A 25,714-nucleotide genomic window follows, 5' to 3' on the forward strand; every position below is an offset into this window, starting at 1 on the left:
AGACATTGCCCGTTTAAGGGCATAGGGTGAAGTCTCCTCGACATCATGCGAGACCTGCTTCCAGGCAGCACTCTCATCGCTGGTCGAGGCACTCATCGAAGTGCAGGTCCTCCTCCAGAGAGAAACCTTCCTCGTTCAGGCCATCCAGCTCTTTGAGGCCTCCAATTCCTCGATCCAGGACACCAGTAATAGAACCTGAGGGCTCCACTTCTCCCAGTGCATCTTTCCAGTCTGCTTATTTGCTGGGCTATCAATACTCCAGGGAGGCGGGGAGTCAGATGATGATGCGCTGCTGAACGGTGGCTCTTTGCCTGAGCTCCGACCTTCCCCTGCATATTTGAGCCGTTTTCTACCACATGCAGCGCTTAGACTAACTCCACCTGCAGTGCATTGTATCCTGGGAGACCAGGGGTACTGGAGGGTGTGCAAACTGGCGGCAGAACGAGTATCTGCATGGTGTTATGCCCACCAAGGCCCTGCAGCTGCCGAAGTATAAGCAGACCATGCTTTCCTCTAAAATGGTGTCGGAGGGTACCCCGCCGCGAACTACGATAGCTCTCCAGGAGGACACGCTGCGGGAGCTGACGCGGCATTTCTCGACGCTAATTGAATATAAACTCAACAAATTCCAGATGTCTGTGGACAAGATTAAGGACTGCATCAAGTGCCATGGATCACAGATCTTTCACTTGGAGCAGCGAGTCTTGGCCCAGGAGGACCATTACAATCAGGATGCCGGCCGCCTGACCACCTTAGAAGCTCAATGCTCTGATCTCCGGGCATGACTGGAAGACCAGGAGAACCGCGGCCGCTGGAACAACTTGCGGGTCCTGGGGCTACCGGAGAGCATTAAGGAAGCAGATCTTTGGCACTTTGTGGAACAATGGCTGCCCCAGCACGTGTGCCCTGATTCAGCTGGTGAACGGGCGGTTGTGGAGCGTGTTCATCGCATTGGGAGCCAACACCAGGGAGATCCCGACCTCGCCCTGTCATAGCCCAGTTCTTGAATGCAGCAACCAAGGACCGAATCCTGGCAGACTCACTAGAATATGAGAGCTCCAAGATCTTGCTCTTAAGGGATTACTCGCTGGCGGTGGCTGCTAGCGGTCGCACTTTGGCCCCTTATTGCTCTGAGCTGTGGAACCGTGGCATATGGTTCATGGTCCTGTTTTCAGCCAGGGTCCGCATCCAGGCAGCAGCCAGGCCCTGCGTTTGTGACACGTTGGAGGCCCTCAAATCATACACGGAAGGCCTGCAGGGAGCAGAGCTATCGTGAGTCAAGGGGATCAGTGTGTGTAACATAGTAACATAGTAGATGACGGCAGATAAAGACCCGAATGGTCCATCCAGTCTGCCCAACCTGATTCAATTTAAATTTTTTTTTTTTTTTTTTCTTCTTAGCTATTTCTGGGCAAGAATCCAAAGCTTTACCCGGTACTGTGCTTGGGTTCCAACTGCCGAAATCTCTGTTAAGACTTACTCCAGCCCATCTACACCCTCCCAGCCATTGAAGCCCTCCCTGCCCATCCTCCACCAAACGGCCATACACAGACACAGACCTGCAAGTCTGCCCAGTAACTGGCCTAGTTCAATATTTAATATTATTTTCTGATTCTAAATCTTCTGTGTTCATCCCACGCTTCTTTGAACTCAGTCACAGTTTTACTCTCCATGCGGGAGCGCATTCCAGGCATCCACCACCCTCTCCGTAAAGTAGAATTTCCTAACATTGCCCCTGAATCTACCCCTGAATCTACCCCTCAACCTCAAATTATGTCCTCTGGTTTTACCATTTTCCTTTCTCTGGAAAAGATTTTGTTCTACGTTAATACCCTTCAAGTATTTGAACGTCTGAATCATATCTCCCCTGTCTCTCCTTTCTTCTAGAGTACACATATTCAGGGCTTCCAGTCTCTCCTCATACGTCTTCTGGCGCAAGCCTCCTATCATTTTCGTCGCCTTCCTCTGGACCGCCTCAAGTCTTCTTACGTCATTCGCCAGATACGGTCTCCAAAACTGAACACAATACTCCAAGTGGGGCCTCACCAATGACCTGTGCAGGGGCATCAACACCTTCTTCCTTCTACTGACTACGCCTCTCTTTATACAGCCCAGCATCCTTCTGGCAGCAGCCACTGCCTTGTCACATTGTTTTCTCGCCTTTAGATCTTCGGACACTATAACCCCAAGGTCCCTCTCCCCGTCCGTGTATATCAGCTTCTCTCCTCCCAGCATATACGGTTCCTTCCTATTATTAATCCCCAAATGCATTACTCTGCATTTCTTTGCATTGAATTTTAGTTGCCAGACATTAGACCATTCCTCTAACTTTTGCAGATCCTTTTTCATATTTTCCACTCCCTCTTCGGTGTCTACTCTGTTACAAATCTTGGTATCATCTGCAAAAAGGCACACTTTTCCTTCTAACCCTTCAGCAATGTCACTCACAAACATATTGAACAGGATTGGCCCCAGCACCGAACCCTGAGGGACTCCACTAGTCACCTTTCCTTCCTTCGAGCGACTTACATTAACCACCACCCTCTGGCGTCTGTCCGACAGCCAGTTTCTGACCCAGTTCACCACTTTGGGTCCTAACTTCAGCCCTTCAAGTTTGTTCAACAGCCTCCTATGAGGAACTGTATCAAAGGCTTTGCTGAAATCCAAGTAAATTACATCTAGCATATGTCCTCGATCCAGCTCTCTGGTCACCCAATCAAAAAATTCAATCAGGTTCGTTTGGCACGATTTACCTTTTGTAAAGCCATGTTGCCTCGGATCCTGTAACCCATTAGATTCAAAGAAGTACACTATCCTTTCTTTCAGCAACACTTTCATTATTTTTCCAACAACTGAAGTGAGGCTCACTGGCCTGTAGTTTCCTGCTTCATCCCTGTGCCCACTTTTATGAATAGGGACCACATCCGCTCTCCTCCAATTCCCAGGAATCACTCCCGTTTCCAGAGATTTGTTGAACAAGTCTTTAATAGGACTCGCCAGAACCTCTCTGAGCTCCCTTAGTATCCTGGGATGGATCCCGTCTGGTCCCATCGCTTTGTCCACCTTCAGTTTTTCAAGTTGCTCATAAACACCTTCCTCCGTGAATGGCGCAGAATCTACTCCATTTTCTCGGTCCTTCTCCAGGATTTTCTTCTGTGAATACAGAACAGAAGTATTTGTTTAGCACATTTGCTTTCTCCTCATCACTCTCCACATATTTGTTCCCAGCATCTTTTAGCCTAGCAATTCCATTTTTTATCTTCCTCCTTTCACTAATATATCTGAAAAAATTTTTATCTCCCTTTTTTACATTTTTAGCCATTTGTTCTTCTGCCTGTGCCTTCGCCAAAAGTATCTCTCTCTTGGCTTCTTTCAGTTTCACCCTGTAGTCCTTTCTGCTCTCCTCTTCTTGGGTTTTTTTTATATTTCATGAACACCAACTCTTTCGCCTTTATTTTCTCAGCCACTAGGTTGGAGAACCATATCGGCTTCCTTTTTCTCTTGTTTTTATTGATTTTCTTCACACAAAGATCCGTAGCCATTTTTATCGCTCCTTTCAGCTTAGACCACTGTCTCTCCACTTCTCTTATGTCCTCCCATCCTAACAGCTCTTTCTTCAGGTACTTTCCCATTGCATTAAAGTCCGTACATTTAAAATCTAGGACTTTAAGTATCGTGCGGCTGCTCTCCACTTTAGCCGTTATATCAAACCAAACCGTTTGATGATCGCTACTTCCCAGGTGAGCACCCACTCGAACATTAGAGATACTCTCTCCATTTGTGAGGACCAGATCCAATATCGCTTTTTCCCTTGTGGGTTCCGTCACCATTTGTCTGAGCAGAGCCTCTTGAAAGGCATCCACAATCTCCCTACTTCTTTCCGATTCCGCAGACGGAACATTCCAGTCCGCATCCGCAGGTTGAAATCTCCCAACAGCAGAACCTCCTCTTTCCTTCTAAACTTTTGGATATCCACAATCAGATCCTTATCAATTTGCTGCGATTGAGTCGGAGGTCTGTAGACTACACCCACGTAGTAGATAGAAGTTCCATCTTCTCTTTTCAGAGCAATCCATATCGCTTCTTCCTCTCCCCAGGTCCCTTGCATTTCGGTCGCTTGGATATTGATCTTTACATAGAGAGCTACTCCTCCACCTTTATGACCATCTCTGTCCTTCCTAAAAAGATTATATCCCGATATGTTTGCATCCCATCCATGTGATTCACTGAACCATGTCTCTGTGATAGCAACAATATCTAGATCTGCCTCTAACATCAGGGCTTGCAGATCATGAACTTTGTTGCTTAGACTGCGAGCATTTGTGGTCATCGCTTTCCAGCTATTTTTCAGCGATAATCTCCTTTTTCGTATGGATTTTTGTGTCGTTTCACTTTCCGTTGCAATGCTAAGAAATGAGTTGCTGATATTGCTTATGTTGCAGCCTTTACTACTATCACATCTTTTCTTTTGCCGGGGGTGGTCTCTATAATTGTCCTTCGTACTTACACCACCCCCACCTTCTAGTTTAAATGCGTAGAAAAATATTGTCTAAATTTCTCTGCAAGGTTTCTTTTTCCTGTTGTAGTAATATGTAGCCCATCAGTGCAATATAGCTTCTTGTCCTTCCATGTATTTCCCCATCCTCCTATGTACCTGAAGCCTTCTTGATGACACCAGGTTCTGATCCATCTATTAAAGTCCTCTGTGTTTTTCATTCTTTGCTCTCCCTTTCCATATGCAGGCAGTATTTCAGAAAAAGCTAAAGTCTTTACAAAAGGTTTCACGCCCTCACCAAGCTCCCGAAAAGCTTTCTGTGCTGCAAGTGTGGAGTTGTTGGCCAGGTCATTTGTTCCCAGATGGATAACAACATCAGTGTTAAAATCCTTAGTTTCTTCCTTAATTATAGTCCGTATTTGCCTGGCACTCCTGGTAGCTGAGGATCCTGGAAGACATTTCACTATTTTGGTCTCCTCGCCCTGTGTTCCAAGGTTAATGCCTCTGATGATGGAATCCCCCAACAGTAATAGTTTTCTGTTTTTGGCCTTTTTATTTGTGCTTAGGGTGCCCTTGTTCTCTTGAGTTACCTTCATTGGTTCCAGTCCCACCTCCCTTCTGTTTTCTTGAGTATCACAGTGCACTAGTGGAGCGAAGGAATTCTGAAGAGGTAATATTAGTGAAGGTGGATGTTTCTGTGTTACATGTCGCAGTCTTCCTGAGCCTACTGTGACCCATTTATACCTGGGCTGTTTTATTCTTTGAGGTAGAGATGGTAAGTTGGTATGATTTTGTGGAGTGATGGAAGCTGCTTTAATTGTATTCAATTCCTGTTTAAGTTTGCAGAGCTCCTCCTTAATACTGGCAAGTTGAAGACAGATGGGGCAAGCCTTAAGCCTCCAAATAGTATGTCTTCGAATTAAAGCACCACAGTGATTGCATAGAATAAAGGTCATCTTGATTGGTTGTGAAGTGACTTGATTTGAGTAGTCCTGATTCTATGGGTCTCTATATATGAATAGTGGTCCCTGGAGTTGGTGGGAGTATAAGTCTTACCCTTATTCCTATGAAGGGAAAGGGAAAGAGGAAATAAGATTTAACAGAGAAAAGAGAAGGGTTTTTTTTTTTGTGCTTTTTTTTTTTTTTTTAGTAAGAAACATGGATGAGAAGAGAAGTTAAGCAGATATAATGCTGAAAACCAGTGAAAAGAGCAGAATATGAAATGCAGAGCAACTTATCTTATTGAAGTTCCAGGGCAGCCTTGTTCACAGCAATGTGTGATGCATTCATTGTAAACTTGGGGAGTGGGGGGGGGCTGTGACTTGTTCATTTGGATACATTTAGGCTTACACTGGATTGCCCCCCCATCTCTCCTGGTCTTCCTGGGGGCTGGAATGGATCCTGGATTTGGTCCTTCTGGGGTCTGTCTGTAGGGCACCTGGATGAATCTTTTTGATGTTATTAAAGGTTGCTCTATGTATTCTGTTAGTATGTTTTTGTGTCTTCCCTGGCATCCGGGGGGGGGGGAGGTTCCCTATCCCCTCTGGCCCGTGCGCTGGAGCCCTTATTAACTCTTGGACACAGTATTGCTAGGACTTGCCGGGTGGACTCCGGAAGGGACTTCTTCAGCCCCCTGTTGCATCCTGTGTGTATATCTTTGGGGTAGAGAATGACACGGGGAAAAAATCTGTCCCCGTCACTGCACTGTCCCCAGCCCACCATCCTCTGCATCGCCCCGTCACCGCCGTTCCCTTCACCGCCCCGTCACCGTCACCGCCATCCCTATCACCGCCCCGTCACCGTCCCCGCAGCATCCATGTAAGCCTTAGTACTGCAATATTTAGCTTATTCCTTTCTTATAAATCAAAGTTCTGGCTGCTGAACTAGAGAAAGAGATGTTCAGCTGGCAGGGCTTTGTTTATAAATTTTTATCAACACAACTAATATAGTACTTTATCCTAAAGCAAAAAATAAATAAATAAATATAATTTTTTTTTCTACCTTTGTTGTCTGGTTTCTGCTTTCCACATCTTCTCATTCAATTCCTTCCATCCACTGTGTGTCTTCTCTCTGCGTCTTCCATTTGCTGTTACTGTGCCTCTCCCTTCACCCCCTCCCACAATTGGTCTAGCACCCATCTTCTTCCCTCCACTCCCCCATAGTCTGGCATCTGTCTTCTTCCCTTCCAGTGTCTTCTCCCCACTCTGCCTTCCACATTTCCCTTCAGGGTCTGTTCCTCTCTACCCTCTTTCAATGTCTGTTCTATTCCTTTCCACCACCACCCTTCCCTCCCTCCTTTACCATCTGTTCCTTTCTACCACCCTTCTTTCATATCTTCTATCAGTCCCCCCACCATCCCTTGCTTTCCTAAGCTCATCTATTGATGCAATATGTAAAGCTGCTACTTGGTCCTCAGTTCATACATTCACATCTCACTACTGTCTGGAATTGAATTCCAGACGGAAGGGTCACGTCGGCCAAGCATTATTGCAAAATTTATTTTCCTAATGGCCAACACTCCCTCCATCCCATTCTAGTAAGCTAGGCAGTCCCACATGTGAGAAAATGCTGCCTGCTTGTCCTGAGATAAAGCACAGTTACATACCGTTACAAGTGTTATCCAGGGACAGCTCACAACCCACCCACCTCCTCTGGTTGGCTTTTTAGCTTGCTTATGGAACTGAGGAGCTGCGAGCATGTGTCTGGTGGGAAGACACTCATGCATGCATGGTGCGGGCAGTTCGCAAACTTTCTTAAGTTCTTAAAGTGGTGATGCAGTTTTAAAACTGTCTGTACTGGGGCTTCGTGGATGATGTCGCCCACATGTGAGAATATCTGCCTGCTGTCCCTGGATAACACCTGTTATGGTAAATAACTGTGCTTTCTGCACAACTGCAATTCTGCGGCTATTCTGCGTTGCACAGTTTTGCAGAATTCTGCCAGGAGTAATCTGTGGGAAAAGACCAGAACACTCAGTTTTATAGACTTTGTTGAACTTTAGTAGCTTCTTAAGTTCACAGGGCCTGCGTGTGTGTTCTTGTTTCATCTCATTTGATTTGTGTTTTGTTATGTTTTCTGCTTTATTCTTTTTGTTCAAAATTATGTTAATTACCTGTTTACTCTTTTCTAGGCCTACCCAGATGGTAGTAGCAAGGAGAAAAGAAGAGCCGCTATTGCACAGGCATTGGCAGGTGAAGTCAGTGTTGTGCCTCCATCTCGTCTTATGGCATTGCTGGGACAGGTAATTTACAGAAAGACTTCTTTAAATATGACTTCTATTCACAAATATTTGTTCCCACATCAGAATTTGAAAATATAATGTCATTCTTTAAAAAAAAAAAAAAAAAAAAAGTTCTGCTGCTTATTAGTTCCAAAGTTATTTCTGTTACATCTGCTCTGGATTCTGTACGATAGGTGTTTCATTCCAACCCACGAACTGGGTCTTGAAGTAAACCACATACTTTTTTCTACTGTTCCTCCCACTTATAATATTGAACCTGCCCGGTTCACCATACATCTTTCCCAGTTAAGCCATTTTAATATAGGACTGATCAATTCTAGATCAGTCAAATCGAAGCATTATTTACTGAAAGACACGATTTCCCAACACAAACTGGGTATCCTATGCATTACCGAGACCAGGCTGAATAAAGGGGATGAAGCCTATAGTTATATTTGCCCCTCTAACTTCTCTTTGTTCTACAATCACTGTTCCGGGAAAAGAGGTGGAGGACTAGCTGTTATATATAAAAAAGATTCAATAACAGAAATAGAGCAGTCCCCTCACAGGGCTCCAATAGAATTCCTTCACACCACAAACAGAGTTGCTTCTTCTTTATGCTCCACCTCCAATAAACAGATAATTTTACACACATACAGTCTACCATCTTTGACTTTTTTCCTCATGTGCAAATCTAATGATCCTAGGTGACTTTAACATACATTTCGATAACAGCAATAATATCTTTACTAAAGAAATACACAGCTTTCTAAGAGAACTAAATGTGTCCTCTTTGATTGCTTCCCCTACTCACTCAGGTGGGCACGCGCTAGATACGATCATCGTCCCTGAGACACACAAATCTTATTTTTCTTCATCAACGTTAATTAAGGTTCCTTGGACGGACCATGACTTAATCATCCTTCAATACCAACCACTATTTGTCAATAAAGTTATTATTCCAACAACAATTACCTATAGAGATTTTTCAAAGTTAGACAAATCCTCTGTCTGGGCGGTACTAACATTAACAAATAAGACTCTTGAAAATATCCCAATGAATGAACAACTCAATCTATGGAACAAGGCTATTTCTACACTTTTGGATAAAGTTGCCCTAGTACAGACATGAAGCATTCCACCCAAAAAACAGAAAAATCCACTGTACAGTGCTGAGCTAACACTAATTAAAAACAAACTACGGGCAATAGAACGTAAGTGGAGATGATATAGATCGTTAGAAAACCAAAATAAATTCAAAGCCCAAAGTGAATTCTATAAAACTAAAATCAATCAGGCAAAGAAAAACTACTATTCCGCATGCATATCTAAAGCAAGCAACTCCTCTGCTCTCTTTTCCATCCTCACATCACTAACAGATAATAACCAAAACCAAACCTCAAATTGTAAAATCTCTGCTCAGACTTTAGCAAACCACTTTAAAACAAAAATTGAAAAATTAGAGACCCATCTAAAAACAAAAATAAATACATCACTATTTCAGGATGAGAAGGTAACAAATATTTCAGTTTCAAAATGTGCAAGGTTTACTATTCCATCAATCAATGATATAAGAAGGCTTCTTGAAACTATGAATGCTAAAAGTTCACCGTACAATTCAATCCCACCATCAGTAATAAAACGCCTCTATCTAACTTTTGGATCTTTAATTCATAAATTAGTTTCAACTAGCCTACAAACAGGATTCTTGCCTGCTCACTGGAAGGAATCAATAATAAGACCCACTATAAAAGATCATAAAAACTGCGTAGAAGATGTGACAAATTATTGACTGATAGCAAATTTACCATACTTAGCAAAAATAACTGAAAATATTGTGTTTAACCAAATCTCAGATTTCATCAAAAAAACTCAAGCCCTCTACCCAAATCAGACAGGTTTTAGAACTCACCACTCAACAGAGCACTCACTTTTAGATCTTACAACTTCAATAATATATCACCTTGATCATTACAAGTTTGTGGTCCTAATCTCGCTTGACTTATCAGCAGAATTTGACCCCATTGACTACCAGCTGTTACTAAACAGACTGGAATAAATTGGAATAACTGATCAGATGTTTCAGTCATATTTCATAGAAAGAACATCAACAGTAAATTTCAACAATACTACTTCTAAACCCCTTACTACAAATTATCCCAGGACAAGCAGGCAGCATATTCTTAACGCATGGGTGACGTCACCGACGGAGCCCCGGTACGGACCTTTTTAACTAGAAAGTTCTAGTTGGACGCACCGCGCATGCACGAGTGCCTTCCCGCCCGACGGAGGAGTGCGTGGTCCCCAGTTTCTTCGTTTCCGCGGAGCGAAGAAGACGAATGTGTTTTCAACGGCTGTTGAAAAACTAATTTTTGCCTTCCCGCTCGCGTATTTTCTCTCTTTTTTCCGTTTTTCTTATCGGATTCCCTTTATTTTTGTTTAAAAAAAAAAACAAAAACAACAACTCGTCGAGTTTTCTTTATTTTTTCAGGCCGGCCCCGGCGGGGCCTGTTGCCACCATATAGGCCTCCGGATTCAATTTTGCGGAGGCCGTGTTTCCCTTCATGCCCCCTCAACCGGGTTTTAAGAAGTGCCAGCGGTGTGCACGCCCGATCTCCCTCACCGACCCACACAATTGGTGCCTCCAGTGCTTGGGTCCAGAGCATCGGGCTGACACCTGCACCCGCTGTGCTACGCTTAAAAAGCGTACTTTGAAAAATCGGCAGATCCGGCAAAATATTTTGTTTGGTACCGGATCTGCCATGGAACCGGCTGCGACATCGACAGCACCACAAAAGTCGGCACCGACGACATCGACACCACCGGACCCTTCCTCGGGGTCGTTGGGCCCAGGTAAGCCGGCTAAGAAGCCTCCCACTTCCCTTGAGCGCCCTCCTGCCACGGTTGCGACACCGGCCCTCCCGGCGCCGCACCGGCCCCACAAACGCTCCGCTCCGATCTCGGTGAGTGCCTCATCATCGGCCTCCTCATCGCCGGAGCGTAGAGCGGCACCTACGGTACCGAAGAAGAAAAAAGCGGTACCGGTGCCTCCCCTGGACGACCGCATCGCGGCCATACTCCAAACACAGTTACAGGAGCAGCTGCAACAACAGCTCCAACAACTGTTGCCGGCGTTGCTGGCACCGCACCTTCCGGTACAGGACCGGTCCAAGCCTCACACTGTCCCATCGGTGTCGACCCCCTCGGTACCGATTAATACTTCCATGCCGGTGCTCTTGGCAGAAACACCTACAGTACGTACACGTGATGCTGCCGACCCTGTCCGGTCCCAGGAACGACATCGGTCTTCCTCACCCGGTACCGCCTCGGTGCGCTCAGGCAAATCTCTTTCAAAGACCCACCATGCCGAGCCCTCCACACCGATGTCCAAACGTATGCACCCCGACGTTAGGGACCCAGATTTGTGGGAAGATTCCCCTCACGGTACCGAGGAGGACGCTTCATCAACCGATGAAGAACCCTCCATGACCGACACCGTCTCCAAACCAGAGCAATCCTCTTTCTCCAAATTCCTTAGGGAGATGTCAGCAGCTCTTTCCATTCCCTTGGAGTCCGACTCTAAAAAGTCTCAGGCTTTCCTTGATGCCCTAGAATTTGAGCAACCTCCCAAAGAATTTCTGAAGTTGCCCGTCCACGACATCTTACGGGAAACTTTCTATAAAAACTGGGAAGCTCCCCTCACGGTTCCTGGAGCCCCTCGTAAATTGGATAGCTTATACCGGGTTATCCCCATCCCAGGGTTTGATAAACCTCAATTGACCCACGAGTCCCTCCTGGTGGAATCTACCTTGAAAAAATCTCAGGGTTCCAGTGTATATGCTTCCACCCCTCCTGGCAGAGAGGGAAAAACCATGGATAAATTTGGTAAGCGCCTTTTCCAAAATGCCATGTTAGCCAATAGAGCCAACAACTACACCTTCCACTTCTCCTTCTACATGAAGCATCTGGTGCAACAGCTCTCCTCCTTACAGAAATATCTTCCTGAACGTAAGGTCCCTCTTTTCCAGCAACATATTTCTAGCCTCCTCCAACTCAGGAAATTCATGGTTCGCTCCATCTACGACTCATTTGAGCTGACCTCTCGCGCATCTGCCATGGCGGTGGCCATGCGCCGTTTGGCATGGCTGAGAGTCTCTGACCTAGACATTAACCACCAGGACCGCCTGGCTAACGCACCTTGTCTGGGTGATGAACTCTTCGGAGAATCCCTGGACTCGACCACCCAGAAGCTCTCGGCACACGAGACCAGGTGGGACACTCTGATCAAACCTAAAAAGAAGACTCCACCTGCTCGCCCCTACAGGCAACAGTCTTCTTACCAACGCAGGTTCTCGGCCAGACCTCTCAACCCGCCTCAACAGCAGCCACGCCGACCTCGGCAACAACATCAAACCCAGGCTCGCTCTCAGTCTCACCAACCTGCCAAGCCTCTACCTCCGTCAAAACCATCTCAGCCCTTTTGACTCTTTTCTCCAGGGCATAGCTAGTTTCCCAACATCATTACCTCTTCCTCAGCCTATCGGAGGTCGCCTCCAGCATTTCCTCAGCCGTTGGGAGGTCATCACATCAGACCAATGGGTCCTCAACATCATTCGCCACGGCTACTCTCTCAACTTCCAGACTCTTCCACCAGACAATCCTCCCGTAGAGTCTGCTTCTCACTCCTCCCAAACCCCCCTCCTCCTGAGGGAGGTCCAATCCCTCCTTCTTCTCAATGCCATCGAAGAGGTGCCTCAGGACCAAAGGAGTCAGGGATTCTACTCCCGCTACTTCCTGGTTCCCAAGAAGACAGGAGACCTCCGCCCCATCCTCGATCTCCGGGACCTCAACAAGTGTCTGGTCAAAGAGAAGTTCAGAATGCTCTCCCTGGCCACGCTTTACCCTCTTCTCTCTCATAACGACTGGCTATGTTCCCTGGACCTCAAAGAGGCCTACACTCACATCCCCATCAATCTGAATTCACGTCGCTACCTCCGCTTTCAGATTCAGCACCGCCACTATCAGTACAAGGTACTACCTTTTGGCCTCGCATCATCGCCCAGGGTGTTCACCAAGTGCCTTATTGTGGTAGAGGCCTTCCTCAGGTCTCACAACCTCCAGGTGTTCCCCTACTTGGACGATTGGTTGGTGAAAGCAACTACGTCTCCACTTGTGCTGCAAGCCACTCATCACACCATCTCTTTCCTCCATCTCTTGGGGTTCGAGATCAACTACCCCAAGTCGCATCTGCTTCCCACAGAGCGACTTCAATTCATCGGAGCAGTTCTCGACACCACTCTGATGAGGGCGTTTCTCCCCTCCGACCGACACCGGACCCTGCTCCACCTCTGTCGTCAGGTGCTCCTTCATCAAACCATCCCAGCTCGACAGATGATGGTCCTCTTGGGCCACATGGCCTCGACGGTCCATGTACTTCCTCTGGCGCGACTCCACCTCAGGACACCTCAGTGGACTCTAGCCAACCAATGGTCACAGACCACGGATCCTCTTTCTCATCCCATCTCTGTGACATCGTCTCTTCAGCAATCTCTTCAATGGTGGTTGAACTCCTCCAATCTTTCCAGGGGTCTACTCCTTCATCTACCCCCTCACTCCATGATCATAACCACGGATGCCTCCCCCTATGCGTGGGGAGCTCACCTAGGAGATCTACGCACCCAGGGACTCTGGACCCCTCAGGAGCGTCAACATCACATCAATTTTCTGGAACTCAGAGCCATGTTCTATGCTCTCAAGGCCTTCCAGCACCTTCTCTGCCCTCAGGCACAGACAATCAAGTCGCCATGTACTACATAAACAAGCAAGGCGGCACCGGATCTTGCCTCCTCTGTCAGGAGGCTCTCCGCATCTGGACCTGGGCCACGGACCACAGTCTCTTCCTCAAGGCTGTCTACATCCAGGGCAAACAGAACTCCCTGGCCGACAATCTCAGCCGCATCCTTCAACCTCACGAGTGGACTCTGGACCCTCCAACACTCCGCTCCATCTTTGCTCGCTGGGGCACTCCACAGGTGGACCTCTTTGCAGCTCCTCACAACCATCAGCTGCCCCAGTTCTGTTCCAGACTCTTCTCTCCCCACCGTCTGGCCCCGGATGCATTCCTGCTCGACTGGACGGATCGGTTCCTCTATGCCTTTCCTCCACTCCCTCTGATGTTGCGGACGCTATACAAACTCCGCAGGGACAAGGCCACCATGATTCTCATCACCCCTCGGTGGCCTCGACAACACTAGTTCTCCCTTCTGCTTCAGCTCAGCTCCAGGGAGCCCATTCCTCTTCCTGTGTTTCCTACTCTACTTACACAGCAGCATCAGTCTCTACTACATCCCAATCTGTATTCGCTCCACCTGACAGCTTGGTTTCTCTCGCGCTGACCTCTCCAGAGAATCTGTCTCAGCCTGTCCGTCGCATTTTGGATGCCTCCAGGAAACCGGCCACTCTTCAATGTTACCATCAGAAGTGGACCCGGTTTTCCTCTTGGTGTCTCCTGCATCATCACGATCCCACCTCATTGGCGGTGGAAACTGTACTGGACTATTTGCTCTCTCTGTCCGATGCTGGCCTCAAGTCTACCTCAATCAGAGTCCACCTCAGTGCCATCACTGCGTTTCATGAGCCTATCCTCGGAAAACCTCTCACGGCTCATCCTCTGGTTTCCCGGTTCATGAGAGGCCTCTTCCATGTCAAACCACCTCTGAAGCCTCCTCCTGTCGTCTGGAACCTAAATGTGGTTTTATCAGCCCTCATGAAACCTCCTTTTGAGCCTCTTGCCACGACTTCGCTCAAACTTCTAACTTGGAAGGTGCTTTTCCTCATTGCCATCACCTCTGCCAGGAGGGTTAGTGAGCTGCATGCACTGGTCGCCGATCCACCGTTCACTGTTTTTCACCATGACAAGGTGGTTCTGCGTACCCACCCTAAATTCCTCCCCAAGGTGGTCTCGGCTTTTCACCTCAACCAGTCCATTGTGTTGCCGGTCTTTTTCCCTAAACCCCATTCTCATCCTGGGGAACAGGCGTTGCACACGCTGGATTGTAAGCGTGCCCTTGCATACTAACTTGACCGTACCAGGGCTCACCGCTCGTCTCCTCAGCTCTTTCTGACCTTCGATCCTAACCGTCTAGGTCGTCCTGTCTCTAAACGGATGCTTTCCAACTGGCTTGCTGCCTGCATTGCGTTCTGTTATGCTCGGGCCGGTCTCTCACTGGAAGGTGCTGTCACGGCCCACAGGGTCAGAGCTATGGCTGCTTCTGTGGCTTTCCTCCGTTCCACGCCCATCGAGGAAATCTGCAAGGCTGCCACTTGGTCCTCAGTTCACACGTTCACTACTCACTACTGTCTGGATGCCTTCTCCAGACGGGATGGACACTTCGGCCAGTCTGTGTTACAAAATTTATTTTCCTAATGGCCAACCATCCCTCCTCCCTCTCTGTTAGCTTGGAAGTCACCCATGCGTTAAAAATATGCTGCCTGCTTGTCCTGGGATAAAGCACAGTTACTTACCGTAACAAGTGTTATCCAGGGACAGCAGGCAGATATTCTTACGTCCCACCCTCCTCCCCGGGTTGGCTTCTTAGCTGGCTTATCTTAACTGGGGACCACGCACTCCTCCGTCGGGCGGGAAGGCACTCGCGCATGCGCGGTGCGGCCAACTAGAACTTTCTAGTTAAAAAGGTCCGTTCCGGGGCTCCGTCGGTGACGTCACCCATGCGTTAAGAATATCTGCCTGCTGTCCCTGGATAACACCTGTTACTGTAAGTAACTGTGCTCTATGGCATACCTCAAGGATCAATATTATCACCGTTACTCTTCAATGTATTTCTTGTTCCTCTCATTACCCTATGCCAATCCATAAGTTTTACACCCTATGCATATGCAGATAATATCCAGCTCTTGCATCAAATAGATTCAGAAAATCCTAACCAAATTCAAGAAATAAATGAGAAAATTAAGAAAATCAGCTTATGGATGAGGGAAAATATGCTGGCGCTAAACATAGCAAAATCCTGGAAGGAAGGAATATCTCTATTGGCACAAATTCAAATCAATAGTATAACCCTAGAAGTGGTGTATAACATCAAAATTCTTGGCATCAGATTAGATTCAAAATTATACTGTGATCAAATAAGTTTTGTGGTAAGCTGTTTTTATAAGCTTTGAATGATTAGATCAATTGCAAAGATTCTAGAACAACCACATTAAACACCCTAGCCCACTCTCTTGTCATCTCTAGACTAGACTATTGTAACTCGCTATATAAAAACGTCACCCAGATCCAACTAAGATGCTTACAGTTAATCCAAAACGCATCTGTAAAACTCATTATTAATTCAAAAAAATTTGATCATCTGACGCCCCTTCTACAAAACGCCCTCTGGTTGCCATTATCTCATCGGATTACATATAAAATAATTTTGCTCTGTTTTAAAATACGACAATCAAACTTACCAGCATTCCTGGATAAACTCTTAATTCCATAGACACCAATGAGAACCTTATGATTGGCAGATCACAATCTGTATGTAATTCCCTCCTTAAAAATCATTAATTCTCGAAGAAACGTAATATTCACAATTTATACTCCGCAGCTGTGGCATACTCTACCCTCTCATCTCAGAGAATAACAAAAGCTCGATCGCTTTAAGAGCAGCTTAAAGCCTTTTTTATTCAAAGGCGCTTTTCACACTTAAGAATCAAATGTATGAAACTTCTTTTTAAAGTATATAGTAGAGAATGACACGGGGACCATTTACCACGGTAAACCGCGAGTTACCACAGTAAACCTGCAGGAATGGAGACATTTGCAATTGGTTTACCGCAGGAATGGGGACAAGACCTTTCACTGCCCCATGGGAATGGGGGACAAGACCTTTTACCACCCCGTGGGAGCGGTGAAAAGTCTTACTCCTGTGGTAAAAAAAATTGCACCCATGTCAGACTCGGCATCTTCTCTTCAGCTCCTCTTGTGCCTATTTTACCTTCAGGAGCCAGCCTTGCCATGATGAAGACAGAAGGAACCTAAAACCAAAGCCTGAGACCAATGTGATTTGAAGAATAAAATTACCAGACAACAAAAAGAAAAAAAATAAATTTATTTTATATTTTGTGATTAGAATATTTCAGATTTGAAATATGTATCCTGCTAGAACTGGGGACCACAAAGTCCAGGCTGTGCTACTTTAGCTTCCAGCTGGCTTAGGGCTCTCTCTTTGACCAGGGGGCAGTTGCCCTAGTTGCACTCCCCTAACATTATTCTTGCCATGTGTGACAAAGTATTCTGTTAGCTTGATTTTTCTATGTAGCATTCTGTAGTAATTTGGTTTGTTCAGTTTTCACAATAGTGAAGGGGATATTTGTGAAAGGGAGGGGAGATGGGTTTTGTTGAACCTTGCTCTGTTTTATTTGTGTTTATAAAATAACAATTGTCAGAGGAGAAGCTTCTGCCCATACACGTGCGACATCAGTTTCTTTTCTAAAGCGCTGCAAAGGTAAGGGGGGGGAGATAGATTTGGCCGGAGGGAGGGAGGGGGCCGTGCGTGCCATCGGTGACTGTGTGCCTTCCCTCCCTTAAGTTTCTTTACGCCGCGAAGGTAAGGGAGAGAGAGGGAGATTCTCAGACTGCTGAATGGTGGTGAGGGAAGGGTGGATGCTGCAGGGACGGAGCAGTGAAGGGGACGGCGGGGGTGGGGACGGGGCGGTGAAGGGGATGGTGGTCCAGTGATGGGGACAGATTTTTCCCCTGTGTCATTCTCTAGTAAACAGCTCAGGAGACATCAGAAATTATGTGCTTCCCTAGACTGTTTTTTTCTATAACTACCGTATTTTCACGCATATAACGCGTGCGTTATACGCGTTTTTACCTACCGCGCATACCCCTCGCGCGTTATATGCGTGAGCGCGGTATACCAAAGTTTTAAAACATAGTTCCCACCCCGCCCGACGCCCGATTCACCCCCCCAGCAGGACCGCTCGCACCCCCACCCCGAACGACCGCTCGCACGCGCTCCCATCCGCACCCGCATCCACGATCGGAGCAAGAGGGAGCCCAAGCCCTCTTGCCCGGCCGACTCCCCGACGTCCGATACATCCCCCCCCCCCGGCAGGACCACTCGCACCCCCACCCCGAACGACCGCTCGCACGCGCTCCCACCCACACCCGCATCCACGATCGGAGCAAGAGGGAGCCCAAGCCCTCTTGCCCGGCCGACTCCCCGACGTCCGATACATCCCCCCCCCCGGCAGGACCACTCGCACCCCCACCCCGAACGACCGCCGACTTCACGACAATATCGGGCCAGAAGGGAGCCCAAACCCTCCTGGCCACGGCGACCCCCTAACCCCACCCCGCACTACATTACGGGCAGGAGGGATCCCAGGCCCTCCTGCCCTCGACGCAAACCCCCCTCCCCCCCAAGAACCTCCGACCGCCTCCCAGCCGACCCGCGATCCCCCTGGCGACCCCCACGACCCCCCCACCCCCCTTCCCCGTACCTTTGGTAGTTGGGCCAGAAGGGAGCCCAAACCCTCCTGGCCACGGCGACCCCCTAACCCCACCCCGCACTACATTACGGGCAGGAGGGATCCCAGGCCCTCCTGCCCTCGACGCAAACCCCCCTCCCCCCCAAGAACCTCCGACCGCCCCCCAGCCGACCCGCGATCCCCCTGGCGACTCCCACGACCCCCCCACCCCCCTTCCCCGTACCTTTAGTAGTTGGCCGGACAGACGGGAGCCAAACCCGCCTGTCCGGCAGGCAGCCAACGAAGGAATGAGGCCGGATTGGCCCATCCGTCCTAAAGCTCCGCCTACTGGTGGGACCTAAGGCGCGTGGGCCAATCAGAATAGGCCCTGGAGCCTTAGGTCCCACCTGGGGGCGCGGCCTGAGGCACATGGGCCCAACCCGACCATGTGCCTCAGGCCGCGCCCCCAGGTGGGACCTAAGGCTCCAGGGCCTATTCTGATTGGCCCACGCGCCTTAGGTCCCACCAGTAGGCGGAGCTTTAGGATGGATGGGCCAATCCGGCCTCATTCCTTCGTTGGCTGCCTGCCGGACAGGCGGGTTTGGCTCCCGTCTGTCCGGCCAACTACTAAAGGTACGGGGAAGGGGGGTGGGGGGGTCGTGGGGGTCGCCAGGGGGATCGCGGGTCGGCTGGGGGGCGGTCGGAGGTTCTTGGGGGGGAGGGGGGTTTGCGTCGAGGGCAGGAGGGCCTGGGATCCCTCCTGCCCGTAATGTAGTGCGGGGTGGGGTTAGGGGGTCGCCGTGGCCAGGAGGGTTTGGGCTCCCTTCTGGCCCAACTACCAAAGGTACGGGGAAGGGGGGTGGGGGGGTCGTGGGGGTCGCCAGGGGGATCGCGGGTCGGCTGGGGGGCGGTCGGAGGTTCTTGGGGGGGAGGGGGGTTTGCGTCGAGGGCAGGAGGGCCTGGGATCCCTCCTGCCCGTAATGTAGTGCGGGGTGGGGTTAGGGGGTCGCCGTGGCCAGGAGGATTTGGGCTCCCTCCTGGCCCGATATTGTTGGTGAGTCGGCGGTCCTTCGGGGGGGGGAGGGATGTATCGGACGTCGGGGGGGGGGGCATCAGGCTTTCAGGATGGGGACAGACCTTCAAGGGGGGACAGTGCACGGAAGTCAGGGGGGGTGAACGGAGAGTCGGGACAGCGCACGGAAAGTCAGGGCGGGCGAAAGGAGCGTCGGGCAGCATGCGCGGTATACCCGTGAGCGCGGTATATCAAAGTTTTTGTGCAAATCATCGTGATTTCTGCGCGCTATATCCGTGTGCGCGTTTTATACGGGTGCGTGTTATTTGCGTGAAAATACGGTATTGTAGTTCAACCTCTTTTCCTGTTGTATCATGTTGGTCCCTGTACGGTTTGTTATGTGTTCTTATTTTATAATAATATACCCTGTTTTAAAATGTACATCGTTTAGAAGTATTATAAGCAATACAACCAAATTTTAAATAAACCTGAAATCTTGGCTGAGGAACAGAGCCCCCTGTAGTTTTCATTTCTGCAAGCAAACCATGCAGAAGTGCTTCTGTTCTGTTCTGCTTGCTTTTCTTATTTTTTCACTTAAGTTAATTTTTTTTAGTAGCTATGGTGCCTTGCAACCCCTTTGGAGGGGTTCTCTGCATGGGAAAAGAAGCAGTAATGTAATGTAATTTATTTCTTATATACCGCTACATCCGTTAGGTTCTAAGCGGTTTACAGAAAATATACATTAAGATTAGAAATAAGAAAGGTACTTGAAAAATTCCCTTACTGTCCCGAAGGCTCACAATCTAACTAAAGTACCTGGAGGGTAATAGAGAAGTGAAAAGTAGAGTTAGAGGAAAAATAAAAATAAAATAAACATTTTAACAAGACAGCATTGATCTAAATACTTTGGAAGGTAGAAGAGAGGAGAGAAAGGAATAGAAGCAGAAGGGGGAGCCGTTGAACAGTAGAATTCTGGAGAAATTTAAATGATAGAAATAGAACAAAACAAAGACAAAAGGCAAAACAATAGATAAGATTAAAGATAAATCATAAGCTGGAAAGAAAAATAAAATAAAACTTTGTCTTCAATCCACGGTTTCAGCGTCAGTGATGAAGTGGAGCAAGTAAGTTTAGGAGGAGCGATTGACGTTTCCAGAAAGGGCTTCTTCAGGGAAGAGACTTGGCAGACAGTCCCAGGATGCCTATGTCTCCTCCCCTGCGATGTTCTCCCATCCATGCATCCCCTCCCAGACACACTGCCCGTGCCCCAGCCGCTCCAAGGAGGCTGCCCCAGATGAGGCCCACGGTGAATGCAGGATTCTCTCCTCTGCGGGAAAGCCGCCCGGAGCCGACAGTCGATCTTCTTAGCGGATTGCATGGGGGGAAGAGTTCACACTCTTGGTAGGATCGGGTCTGTGTGCTCTCGGTGGTTGTGGCTGGTCTCGTTGCTGCTTAGGTGTAAAAGCAGTTGATCTCCACTGCTGCTGATATTTAAAAGCAGGCAGATTGATCTCTCCAATGGACTGCAGGGGGAGGAGTTCACACTCCTGGCAGGATCGGGTCTGTGGGCTCTTGGTGGTTGCGGTAGGTCTCGCTGCTGCTTGTATGTAAAAGCAGTTGTTTTTCTACTGCTGCTGATATTTAAAGCAGGTAGATTGATCTCTTAAATGGGATATAGGGGGAGGAGCTCACATGCCTGGTTGGATCGGGGCGAGGGCTCCTATTATAGGCTGCTTAGGTGTAAAAGCAGTTGATCTCCTACTTCTGATAATATTTAAAAGCAAGCATATTGATTTTTCCAACGGAATGCTGGGGGAAGAGCTTACTTGTTTGGCTGGATCTGGGCAAAGGGCTCTCGGTAGTGGTGGCTGGTCCTGTTGCTGCTTAGGTGTAAAAAACAGTTGATCTTCCTAGTGGACTGCAGGGGGAGGTGGAGCTCACACTCTTGGTTGGATCGGGTCTGTGTGCTCTTGGTAGTTGCGGATAGTTCCGCTGCTGCTGAGGTGTAAAAGCAGTTGATTTCCCACTGTTGCTGATATTTAAAAGCAGGTAGATTGATCTCTCCAATGGACTGCAGAGGGAGGAGCTCATATGCCTGGCTGGATCGGGGCAAAGGGCTCTTGGTAGTGGTGGCTGGTCCTGCTGCTGCTTAGGTGTAAAAGCAGTTGATTTTCCTAGCGGACTGCAGGGAGGGTGGAGCTCATATTTTTGCAGGACCGGGACTGTGGGTTTTTGGTGGGTTGGTCCCGTTGCTGCTTAGGTGTAAAAGCAATTGATCTCCCACTGCTGCTGATATTTAAAAGCAGGCAGATTGTCCAGGGAGAGGAGCTCTGCACTCAAACTGCCATCCTCCTCGCCTCCAAGTTCCACAGAGCTGGACTACAGCTTCACAGGGCAAGCTTTGGGTGGACCTGTGGAGCCAGCCTGCTATGTGCCATCATCAGAGCTCAGGGTTCATCCTCCTGGGAGCATGCTTTCCTTCTGACCTTGTCAGGGCTTTAAGCACAGGCTTGTATGTACCTTGTGTAAGAGCCCTCAGGGTATCAATTGCATGGCGAGGTTCCATGGGGGAAGAGATTTTGGTCGTATAGTTGAAGATCCGACTGCTTGGAGAAAATTTGAGGCAGAAATTCCTTTCCCTTCACTTCAGCTGCACAGACAGAGCTGATAGGCTAGTACTTTGGAGACTCTTGAGTAAAGCTCAATTCTGTTACATCCCTTCCAGATTCAGTACGCTAGGTGTTAAATCCCTTTCCACAATCCGGGAGTTGCAGAAATCTAAACACTTTTCTGAGCACATGCTCCTTCCACCTCAGAGAGAGAGAGAGTTAGAGCCTGCATCAATCTGTGCAGAATTCTTTTTTGGATTTGCTCTGCATCTTTTTTGCTTAAAGTTCATCTTTTCTGTGGCTTAAGTGCCTTTAGACCCCTTTGTGGTAGTCCTCTTGTCGGAGGAAAGGACGCAGTCCCACTGAGTCGGACTGCTGCTTTACTGAGAAACATCAGTGGATCTGTGGAGCCAGCCTGCTGTATGCCACCCTTCCTGGACTCTGGGCCCATTCCCCTTGAAACTCACTTGCCCTCTGACCTTGTCAGGGGTTTAAGCGTAGGATGTATGCATCTTGAGTAAAACTCCTTGGTTTCAGGGCGCAAGCTGCGTTTCCCGCCCCCAGTTGCATGGCGAGGATCTGTAGGGGCGGTGTCCATCCAACTGGCAGTCCATTGATCTTCAAGTCTTGTCATTTTGGAGCCATTCTGAGACAGAAAATCCTTTTCCTCCATTTAGCTGCAATGAAAAGGACTGACAGGCAGGCACTTCAGTAACTGTGAGTATACCTCCATTATTTCCTATGTTTCATTACCTATGCCTTTTTAATTTAATTTACAAATTGTATTTAATCCTTTTTTTTCTTTTATCCCTGTTGTGTTTGGTTGGTCAAAAGTTGTATTAACTGTCTGGTTTAATCAATGTGTTTTTCTTTTTTGCCCAATTTTATCGTTATTTGTAAATCGCATTGGATTATGATTTTGCGATCAAATCAAATTTTTAAATAAACTTGAAACTTGAACTTCGGGGGTGGTCTGTGAAACTCTAAAACTCATTTTTGAGAGTTTCTGAGGGTAAGGTTCAGGTTCCCCACCTCGACAAGCCCCAAATCGCTATTTTATATTTTCAGATTTTAATTTTGCCGTTTTTTGCACGAATTTGCAGGTGGTGGCCATCTTGGATTTTAATCAATCTTTTTTTCAAAGTATGATTTCTGCCTCCAAATCCTTTGTTTTGATTAAAAATTGTTTGGAATGGATTCCCCAGCCCCTAATCTGTCGAATGTGTGCATTGATTGCACCAGATTGGTGCCAGACCAGTGATTGTATTCCGTGTGCTGTAGCGCACTAGGGAAGGGAGTGGGAGCTTTGTCTCCTTCAGGTTCTCCAGGACTGGGGTGCCGGCCTGTTTCTGTGATTTTGGAAAAATATCTCGCCCAGAGGCTGTTCTAGAGTTTGGCACCAAACACCTGTGTTCCAAGTCTGTAGACTCTTGATGCATTTCGAGCACCTGAGCAGGGCTCTGCAGTAGCCCAGGTGTGAATTTTCACTGGACTTTTTTTCAGCTCCTCTGAAAAGTGTATTTTTCAGACCCAGATCGTTTAACAAAGCTAGCAGATGCGTCACTTTCTTCTAAACCTGTTGTTCCAGTGGAAGAGATCCCGTTTCAGGAGCCCTCTCATCCGGCTATGGTAGAACTCGATTGCATTATGCCATACGGATATTATTCCACTTTTGTTTCTTGACACTACTTTTATTTTAGATCTGGCTGATACCCTTGCTGGGACTAATCAGCACGGTTGTCCTGAGAGTCCGGATTTGAGTGAGGATCCCTCCATCAGCAGACCTTTTAAGCATGGCTTTGTCCACCATTTTATTGCCGGGAGTTCTGACAGAGCAATAAATTGGAATCTTCTCTTTCCACGTCACAGTGTTCGGTCATGGACCGTTCTAATGTGCTGTCCTCTTTTTTTTTCCCCCGTCCCATCCATCTCTTCTTGGTCTGGTTACAGAGCAATAGATGCCCAGGCTGCTTTATCCGGCTCCCTCAAGTTATATCTAAGCTTTATCTGCCGTCTCCTGCTTTTCAGCAGTTTTGAGCATCTTAAGGTGAATTCCCCCGTGGCACAGGATACCTGGTGCATGAATCTCTCTACTAATGGAGGAGTAGTGTTTAAGGACTCTCAGGATTGCACAGTAGATATTATTTTAAAAAAACCAAAACCCGCAGTCAAGCCTGGTATGGCCTGCAACAGGTGAACCCGGCTGCTCTGTCTGTTTTTCGGGTCCTGGAGTTCCTGCAGGATGGCCTGAAGAAGGGCCTAGCGGTAACTTCTCTCTGGGTTCAGATTGCCGGTCTTTCGTTTATCCCAGGACAAGCAGACAGCCTATTCTCACATGTGGGTGACGTCATTCACGGAGCTCGGATGTGGTCAGCCTTGCAAGCAGACTTGCTTATAGAAAACTTAGAAGTTTTGAGTCTGCTACACTGCACGAGTGCCTTCCCCGCCCAGCACAGGGAACGTCTCCTCAGTTCTCAGTTTTCCACGGAGCCGAGAAGTCCACCTTTGATGCTCTGCGCTGAACTTAGTTCACTTAGTGCCTTCTTTCTCCGCAGCTCATGTTTTATTTTTCTTATTACCGTGTCGCTGTGCTTTTCTTTTACTTATTATTTATAAAAAGAAAAAAAAAAGAGTTTTATTTTTTGTCGACTTACTGGCAGGACCTGTCGCACGCTTCGGGCTTCAACTTTGTGGTGGCTATCTTTCCTTCTATGTCCCAGCCAGTCACGGGCTTCAAGAGTGTAGCCAGTGCCAGCGTGCGATCTCCCTCACTGACCCACACCGCTGGTGACTTCAGTGTCTGTGGCCTGAGTCATGCGTTCGCTGTTCTACTCTTCAACCTCGAGCCCTCAAATGTCGAGTTCAAGTGGAGAACATTTTTGGTATGGAAACCTCGATTACACCCTCGACCCTCAGACTCGTTCAGGCCTTCTATGGGGGTTCCTCCTGCCTCCACGACTTCAACCTCAACTCTCATCAGACCTTCCTCGTTTGGAATGTCCTCGACCTTGAGTAAATCTGCCAAATCTTCTCCTGAGCTTCCCTCAGGTCAGATATCTCAGCAGACAGTTCCAGCGGTGGTCCTCAAGCTACCCAAACATCATTCCTCCAAGTCGAAGCATTCTTCCTCTTCGTCCTCGGAGCCTTTAGCCTCAGCAAGTGGTCCAGTTTCAGACTCGGATTCACAATTGCAGGTTACCATCCAGACCATTTTAGAGCGGGAATTTGTTCAGTTACTGACCAAATATAGTCCTGCCTCGACTCTGCTTCCTGCAGTCCAGCCTGGGCACTCAGCAGTCTCACAAGAGGTCGAGTCCTCGCCTGTGTCTTTAGCTGAATCTACACACTCTATACAAGGAGTTGATTCTTTGCGAGTGTCTCAACTGGAATCCTCACACTCCATGCAAGGAGCCGAGTCTTTGTGAGTGTCTCGTCTGGAATCCTCACACTCCATGCAAGGAGCTGAGTCTTTGCGAGTGTCTCGTCTGGAATCCTCACACTCCATACAAGGAGCCGAGCCTTTGGGAGCGCTTCGAGATTCCTTGATCCAAACCACTGAGTCTATGGGGTTTCGATCTACAGCTTCCAGCCTTATATCCTCACATAAGGCATTGCCCGTTTCGAGGCATAGGGCGAAGTCTTCTCGACCTCGTGCGAGACCTGCTTCCAGGCAGCACTCTCATCACCGGTCGAGGCGCAGGTCCTCCTCCAGAGAGAAGCGTTCCTCGTCCAGGCCTTCCAGTTCTTCGAGGCTTCGAACTCCTCAAGACAGGACACCAATAGCAGAACCTGAGGGCTCAGCTGATTCCAGTGCTTCGCCCCAGTCTGTTTATTTGCTGGGATATCAGTACTCCAGAGAGGCCTCACCTTCATTTTCCACTCGAGGCGCCTCAAGGTCA

At 48.1% G+C, this 25,714-nt stretch overlaps 1 protein-coding gene across 1 annotated transcript in view; it reads left to right on the top strand.

Moving 5' to 3' along the window:
* SMU1 (SMU1 DNA replication regulator and spliceosomal factor) overlaps positions 1-25,714 on the top strand; it is a 216,462-nt gene that overhangs the window by 34,212 nt on the left and 156,536 nt on the right. Inside the window, exon 4 of the mRNA XM_033918195.1 lies at positions 7,626-7,736. Within this exon, the coding sequence (XP_033774086.1) occupies positions 7,626-7,736 (111 nt within the window). The remainder of the gene's footprint in view (positions 1-7,625; positions 7,737-25,714) is intronic.

The sequence above is a fragment of the Geotrypetes seraphini genome, chromosome 1 (assembly GCF_902459505.1).
Source record: "Geotrypetes seraphini chromosome 1, aGeoSer1.1, whole genome shotgun sequence".
Taxonomy (NCBI): domain Eukaryota; kingdom Metazoa; phylum Chordata; class Amphibia; order Gymnophiona; family Dermophiidae; genus Geotrypetes; species Geotrypetes seraphini.